The following is an 8,576-nucleotide window of genomic DNA, read 5'->3' as shown; positions in this document are numbered from 1 at the left end:
TCCAAGAACACATCACTTTATTTTTAATCTGTCATCAACAATGTAAAACTCTTAATAGGTACTCTATTCTGTTTTTTAAAAAGGTAAAAAGATTACATTGGATTAGCTACTTTTATGAAAGAAACTACAGCAATCACAGAAGAGGGGAAATTTGAATGACCTCCCAAAAATGCACACTATAAGCAAAGGGGAGTGTACATGAAATCAAATGTGTTAGATTCATTACTTTCGAATGCACAGTGACAATTCTGGAAACTGTACATGATAGAATCACAGAAATGACTTAACCAGAATTACATTTTGTATGTGATCATCAGGCCTTCAAACAATCCTTGAATTTTCCATGTTATCAGTAGTTTTGGAGAAATTTGTTTATCACTCCAATTATGTTATGTAACAGCATCGAGACAGAAGTATATGAAATATAAGGATTGAACTAAAAGTGAATTTGAAAGATGGCTAATCTACATCAGGTAAAGGGGGAAGGGTAGAGGTGGCAGGGTCTAGGGAGAAGGATGAGTGGGGGTTTTTTTTCCCTTTATTTCAGAAGTAAGTTCTTCCCATGTAGTGTATCTGTTACATAGCTCTCCATTTTCAGTCCATTTCTGAAATTCATATCACATAGCCTTTTTGTACTTACTGGTCAACCCAACCAGCACTGTTGCCAGGCAACAAGTGTTACACGAGAATCTGAATGCATCAAATCTTCCTTGGCTGTGATTTCTTCGCGGCCCCAGTTTTCTCTGTTTCTGAGCGGGGTTTGTTTTTTCCTGGATTGTACACACAGGGTCAGGTGGAATGGAGTTCCAAATCACTCTGTGCTCCGCGACATCCCGATTTCTTTCTGCAGCTAACCTCCTGACATGTTTGCAGCTGTTCTGAGGCAGAAAGACAATCTCCGTGTTCAGGCGGTGAGCTTTCTTTCTTTCACCCTTGACCCTGGGGTTGCAGGCCATGGTGTAGGGCGTATCCCTGAGTGCAGCTGCCCTGCAGGATTCACTTCCTAGCGCACCGAGATTTCCTAGGTTTCCTCAGAGTAAGCCCCCAGTTGCATCACCACCGACTGTGGTGTGGCTTTGGATGCCTGAGGCTGAGTTGATTCTGGTGGATGTCTGACCTCGCTTAACCAGACTCATCTACTGTCTTGCCATTCACACCCAGGCTGTCCAACCTTCATATAGCTGAGCCAAGTTATCTAGATTAGTTGCTTCCTTAATGACATAGTCAACCTGTGAAAATAGGCAGTATAGTATTTACATTTAAAACTTGACATAGTTCATATATGAGGAATACAAATCATTTAAGAATAAGTTTATAATCACCCAAATTAATTACTCAAAAGAAGTATAGTTGCTGTGGTAGAAAAGTTAAGTAAGCTGAGCTTCCCTCCTAATTGCACAGCTTACAAGATGGACTTCTGGAAGGCCACAAGCCCTCTGAGCCTCACAGATCCTTAGATGAAGAGAGAGCCCCACTGACCCCACAGCTGCTCTTGGGGTTAGCATTTACAGTCACTGAGTAAATGCTTAGGCGGTGTATAAAGAAAAGTACCTAGCAGATTCTGGAACACAGGTAGGTGCTCAACAAATGTCCACTGATTCTGACTTAGCTAAACTGCCTTTTATTGTAAGAAATATGATCATCTCTCTAAATCCAGAGCACCCATCAGGGTCCATTATATAGCAAATGTGCATGATATGGCTAAATTATAACCTATACTAAAAATTGTGTGCAAAGAACTCTATCCTTAACCCCACTCCTGTGCCCCTTAACTTAGTTCCACATAAAATGAAATAATGATCAGAATAAAAAGTACAACAGCCAAGCCTCCTTTAAATAGATGAACAAAGACCAGACTGGGTGGCCCAAATGGTTGGCGCACTGTCCCATACATCAAAAGGTTGTGGGTTCAATCCCTGGTCAGGGCGCATATGGGAAACAGCTGGTCAATATTTCTCTTCTCTCTAGCCCCCCTCCGCCCCTCCCTCCCTTCCTCTCCCTCTTTTTAAAATCAATAATAAAAATACCCACGGGTGAGGATTTAAAAACAACAATAATAATAGTGGATAGTCATGAAAGCATACAACCCAATAACCTATGAGAAAGTTTCTGAAGTAAAGATACTGACTGAAAACACTGTTCAAGATTTTGACAAAGGTGACAAACTGTTTCTAAAGAGTGACTCTTGACCAGGAACAGTGTAAGCTCAGGTCCTGTGCAGAGATTTAACAGCATTTAAAAAAAAAAAAAGAAAGAAAGAAACGCCTCTCTTGCTGATGTTTAAATTGTGAATACCAAACCATTTGAAAGTAAGATATTCAAGTCTCAAATTTTTACAGAAGAAAAGTTACATTTGTAATGGAGAATTCAGGAGGACACTGCCCTTGACCAAGTGATCTAACTTGTGTCAAAGATGGCACAAACATATGTCACTTATGTAAAATTCTGAGGACACATCACTGACATAGCATTCCTGCCAAAAATACTGGTCTTAATCTAATTATAAGAAAAATACTATCAGCCCTGGCTAGTGTGGCTCAGTGGATTGAGTGCTGGCCTGTGAACCGAAGGGTCACCAGTTCAATTCCTAGCCAGGGTACATGCCTGGGTTGAGGACCAGTTCCCCAGTTACAAACATGCCAGAGGCAACACTCTCGCACATCCATGTTTCTCTCCCTCTCTTCCTTCTAAAAATAAATAAAATCTTTTAAAAAAAGAAAAATAATATCAGACAAATACAAACCAGCATATTCTGCAAATCAACTGGTCTGGGCACATCAAAAAAGTCAATGTCAAAAGGAAAAAAAGGCTGGGGAACTGTTGTAGACATTAAAGGAGGCAAAAAATAGAACAAGTGCATAAAATGCAGAATGAACATTGATTAGATTTTATATGGGAGGGCAGGGATGGTTTAACCAGAGGGCATTTTAGGATAACTGGAAAAATCTGAATATTGCTTGAAGGTTGGATAAAAGCCAATGATAGCAAGATGAAATACCAAAATATTATAACATCACTTTGTTGTTGTTACAACAACAGGAAGCTGTTGTTTCCTGAGTTAATAGTTATATAATTATATTGTGGCTATATATCACAATGTTTTGTTTAGGAGACATGTGCTCAAGCATTAGACATGAAGTGTTATAATGTCTACAACTATCAAATGGTTCTGAAAAACTGCAGCATACACAGACAGAAAAAGTGAAACAGATGTATAAAAACATTAACAATTTGTTTCCCAATTCTAGGTAGAGTATATTAGAGTTCCTTTATTTCCGCAGATTTGAAAATTTTCAAAAAAAAAAGATGGGGGAAAATATTTCATTTTCATATTTTATATATAGTTTTAATAAAATTAATGAGAAAATTTCACAGTAATGACTTCAGACAAACTGACATCCAAGAACACTACAGATACTACTCCTACACCCAATATGTCATCCTCAGTGTACATGATACCTTCAGATAAGCCTCTTTAAAATGCAAATTAGAGGGTCAGGTCACACTTTAAATTTCTGTTAAAAGAGGGCTAGGGAGAAAAGAAAGTGTTAATAGGGTCAGATTAAAATGGTGGATGTTTGATGATTACAAAACTGTTACTCAAAATCTTCTGAACCTTAAAAGTCTCTCATTTCTTCTTTTTTTAAAGGAATTTTCTTAATAAAAAAAAGATTTTATTTATTTATATTTAGAAAGGAGAAGGGAGGGGGGGAGACAAATATCAATGTGTGGTTGCCTCTCATGCACCCCCTACTGGGTACCTGGCCCACAACCCAGGCATGTGCCCCCTGACTGGGAATTGAACCAGTGACCCTTTTGTTTGTAGAGTGGTGCTCAATCCACTGAGCCACATCAGCCAGGGCAAGTTTCTCATTTCTTGATGAAGCACCAAGGATATGGATGAGGGGATCTTTAAACCTAGAGTTTCAGCAGCATTATAATGTGCACTTCAGGTTTAAAAAATGATCACCTACCTGTTCAGCAACTGACATCCTCCTATTTGGATCAACATCTCGGCCCTCCAACTTGGCTTTCACTCTCTTCCACACACTCACTGCATATGAGTTTCTCTCTTGCACAGCTATGAAGCAATGGAAACACATGCAAGTCAAGCCACCACTTTGTATAAACATTTAAGGCAACCTTATTTTAACAAATTACCTTTCCCAGTTTTAGGGTCTCTGGCAGCCTTTTTAGGACTACAAGCAACACTCTTGCCGGTTCCGGGAACTGTGCTTGGTGGAGTATCTGCCGAAGTTGCAAGATTTTTCTGAATTAGCTTTCTAGCATTTTGTGACATGACATCAGGCTGAGTCTTCTGGCCAGTGTTGCTTCGGACTGCTGTAGAGAAAGAGTTGGTGGCTCGATTTACATGTAAACAGAAAAATGAAGGGACATAAAGAAGAGACAGCAGAGTGACACTCAATCACCAACTACAATGTACAGCCTTGAAAACAGATGCTTTTACTAACTTAAAGGCCTTATTCCTTGAAATAGAAATTGTCTTCCTAAAAATACAACCTAAACAGCTAGACACTGAGGTACACATTTGTACAATGGGGCTTCCTACCTTGTTGTGGTATCAAAAAACTATAAATATCTCAACTGTCCAACAATACAAGATTAACACAGAATGGCATATTATATTTGGCCAATAAAAATAAACAACTTTGGCCACTAAGTCATTTTAAAGATTTTTCAATGACAGGGAAATTATCAATATTAAATGGCAAAAGGCAACAAAAATCATGTTCACAGAATACCAATTTACGAGTATGTGCATGCATACACAGAGAAGTCAATCAAGAAACACAAAGTGGTTTTACCTCTAATTAGTAGAGAAATATAAATTTTCCTATTAATTATTTTTCTAAATTTCCCTATATATTTCATAAACGATTTAAAGACTATTTGAACACAAGATATTTTTGCTATCTCATTAGGTACTTTTAAAATTAAGCCAAAATTTGTTCAGTTTTGGATATGACAAAATTCAGGGAAATCCTTTCAATAGGTGACGACTATAAATATATTAGACATTTACAGTACACATAAACATCTCAGCTTCCATGTATAGATGAACACATCAAGATTCAGGTCTTTTCAAGTAGGGAAGTCCTACCTGCAGCAAAGGAAGGCTGATACGTAGCAGATGACGTTGGACTTGAACATTCATTTGTTGCATCGGTGATTAAGGGTGATGCAAAACTCACTAAATTATTATAGATACTGAAATACAAAATAAAATGGTTATAAAATGCTTTATCAGATTCCTACTTATAAATATGAAGATTGCAAAAAATTAAATAAACAAAACTTAATTACACCAGAAGTTTTTAATTTACATTTTAAATTTAGGCCAGAAGGTGTTCTTACCTTTGACTTTGTGTTTTCAGTTCTTTCAAGGTGGGAGTTATTTCCTGGAGCATTTCAACATGTTCTTGACTTCGAACCTGACCCATAGCTTGGACTAACGTAAACAACACTGTCTGAATGTTGTCCTGCCATGATTTATATTCACCCAAGAACTGCCGAACACTGTTCTCATAGGGAACATCTTCACCATCTGCCAGAGCAGCTTCTTCATCCTAGAACCCATATATTAATGATTAAGAAAAAAGTATTTGTGTTAGCAATTACTCTTAAAATGGTCACCTTCTACATAACAAGTGCTTTTCAAATACCACTGCATTTATTTAATCTGCTTATTACCATTAAAGTCCTTTTCCATTAGAATCTTGTTTCCAGCACAAAATAAAAATCCCAAGTAAAATAAATCCTAAAATTAAATGATTTATTGTTTTGTAATAACAAGTAATTTAGCCTTTTTGGGGAACTCAGTTTCCTTATTATCTAGATTATGTAGGATACTAGAAAAAAGATAATATTTCAGTCATTTTAGAGACAAACTATGAATTTGGGGGTAATGGTGAGGAGAAGGGAGAGAATTTGGAGATCTAAACACTCTGAGACTAAGTTCAAGTTTCACTCCATTATAAATGATGTGACTCTGGTGATTCAATTTTCTTAAGCCGCACTTTCTCTGTGTACAAAATCCAAATACTACTACTTGCTTAAAAAAATAGTTGATGAAAACACAAATTAACTCAGTTACAAATTGGAAGATGTAACCTGAGAAAACTTTTGTTTAGGTCACATAAATACAACTATTTATAATTTTATAACAGGGGAAAGTAACTGTATATCAATGTTATTAGCCTTACCTTAGCCATTGCTTTCAGGAGGTGTTTGACATCTCCAAGTGGCCGGTTATGACCAGTGAGCACAGTCTTTATATTATCAACCAGGTTCTGAATTGTTTCACAGACTGTTTCTATCTGTTGCTCTTTCTCAGTCTGAATTGCTCTCTGAGTAGACATATCCTGTGTCAGTTGTTTATGTGCTGACAAAAGCCATTCAGAGCTTCCAATAGGATGTTCAAGACTAGTGTCCTAAACAGAACAAGCATTTGTTTGATGTTAAGTGTCAGTTGTAATAATATGATTCTTTATCATCATCAAAAGGCATTAGTAACTCAAGTTGAGACACAAAGAACCTCCACTGCCAAGTCATGAATTACCCACAAAACACTAATTTAAATATATGAAGTACAAGCTAAGATTTTTAACTTTTCTTCATAATCAATCATACATGAAACAAACACCTAAAGTTTAAGATCTAAGAAGTATATGAAATAACAAAGATGACCTACATCCAGGACCCTAAATCACTCTTAAAAAATTTTTATTTTTAAAGAGAGGGGAAGGGAAGGAGACAAAGAGGGAGAAAAGCATTAATCAGCTGCCTCTTGTGTGCCCCCAACATGCAACCCAGGTATGTGTCCTGACTGGGAATCAAACTGGCAACCTTTAGGTTCGCAGGCGGGCACTTGATCCACTAAGCCACACCAGTCAGGGCCCTAAATCACTCTTCAAACTGAAACTGGAATTTCCTGATACACATCCTAAAGCCTCCCCACAAAATATAAACACTAAATATGTCAACTTGATATTTCTGGACCCAATTCACTTGTTTTGTCAGCATTCATCTTTCACCAGCCCTCTGTGCACTTGCTACCCTACTTTCAGTGCATCTGAGTCATTTCCCATATAGATATCTTTCCCCCTCTGAAACTCCACAATACTCTGAGAATGCTTTCCATTTTTTCATTCATTGTATTATTTGTTTGGGCTAAGAAAAGACTTAGTCCATTGTATCCCTCAAAATGTTTTATATACAGTACACATTCAATAAATATAAGTTGACCAAATATATTGACTTTGAGGGGATAACATTGGTCTTATCATTTTAATCACCAAGCCTCTCTCTACTCCCACCAAGAATCAAAACTCACCACTCTCTGTAATAAACGGAGCTCTAACTCAGACACCGAACTGTTGAACTGTGATGCAAATGAACACATTTGCTGACACCGTTTGATTAGCTCAAATAATGCAGCGTCCAGGTTTAAGGCTTCTGCAGTTCTAGTTCGTAAACTCTCAAAGTGAATGATATTGCTGCAGAGGAAAGTGACCTGTGAAAAGGCAAAAGAGAAATGGGACCATGACAAAAAGAGGGGAAAAATGCAATTAATGACACAAAATACTACTGCCCATTCATTTCCAGAATCCAGGACCACAACAGGTCCTGAGAATGCTCATGACTCTTCTGAAACACAAACCTAATCCTTATAAATTATGGTGTGTAAACAAATGCACATTTTTAGTTATTAATGCAGTTAGGTCTGAGATGGCCAAAAGCACCTAAGTATAATTAGGTATATGTATCTCCTACATAACCGTTTTCATCCAAACACACAAAAAAATTTACTCTAAGAGAAAAATGTTATTATATTCAGCTGCAACTTGTGCTATGTCCAAATTTCAATTTGGAAGGTTCCCTTTCTGGTTCTACTCCTGCCTATCTTTACAATAAAGATCACAGAGTGCTAACTAGATATTTGAAAATATTAAGCACATCATTAAAGGTAGGTAACAGTATTGTGATTATATTCTTACATAGTTCTTATCTTTACAGACACGTACTGACATTTTTATGGATAAACTTATTTAATATGGGGTATTTCCCATGACTATGGGATGGAAAGGAGGCGTAGGAAATACAAAGGAAATCAAATAGGTCTTAAGTTGATAATTTTAAAATTTTAGTCATAGGTATATGGAATATGAAAATCATTATATTAGTTTAATTTTACACCTAATTGAAAGTTACATTAAGTTTTTTTGTTTACGTCCTCCCTGACCCCCTCGGTCATAACAAAGCTAATCTACCACCCCTGGCAGAACACAAGGTCATACAACATTTTATTGCCAGGTGGAAAAATAATATTCATGTCATTCAGATCACCCTAAATTACATATAAAGAAAACCTTAGGTAAATATGGAATTAAACCCTTTATCTTCCAACAGAGACTGAGTCTACTTTATCTTTAACTGGGAGGGAGTAAGAGCCCAGGGAAAAAACTGGTTATAGTTCAGCCTAAAGGATGTTGCCCCCACTCATAGCCTTCATTAACCCCTCTTCCCAGAGCTATGTGAACTAGATAGAGGGTGGG

At 37.1% G+C, this 8,576-nt stretch overlaps 1 protein-coding gene across 2 annotated transcripts in view; it reads right to left on the bottom strand.

Moving 5' to 3' along the window:
* The window catches only part of SMG1 (SMG1 nonsense mediated mRNA decay associated PI3K related kinase), a 100,492-nt gene continuing 91,916 nt past the window's right edge, over window positions 1-8,576 (bottom strand). Inside the window, exons 48-54 of one of the 2 annotated variants that reach the window (XM_036020884.1) lie at window positions 7,355-7,534; window positions 6,225-6,452; window positions 5,377-5,588; window positions 5,123-5,229; window positions 4,162-4,341; window positions 3,975-4,081; window positions 1-1,229 (exon numbers count right to left, since the gene is read on the bottom strand). In XM_036020884.1, the coding sequence (XP_035876777.1) occupies window positions 1,152-1,229; window positions 3,975-4,081; window positions 4,162-4,341; window positions 5,123-5,229; window positions 5,377-5,588; window positions 6,225-6,452; window positions 7,355-7,534 (1,092 nt within the window). In that variant the 3' untranslated portion in view covers window positions 1-1,151. The remainder of the gene's footprint in view (window positions 1,230-3,974; window positions 4,082-4,161; window positions 4,342-5,122; window positions 5,230-5,376; window positions 5,589-6,224; window positions 6,453-7,354; window positions 7,535-8,576) is intronic. The other variant, XM_028529281.2, reaches the window with a different exon arrangement.

Source organism: Phyllostomus discolor, chromosome 3 (genome assembly GCF_004126475.2).
Source record: "Phyllostomus discolor isolate MPI-MPIP mPhyDis1 chromosome 3, mPhyDis1.pri.v3, whole genome shotgun sequence".
Lineage (NCBI taxonomy): Eukaryota > Metazoa > Chordata > Mammalia > Chiroptera > Phyllostomidae > Phyllostomus > Phyllostomus discolor.
Note: the sequence above shows the minus strand (reverse complement) of the source record. Positions and strands in the feature narration are given on the sequence as shown.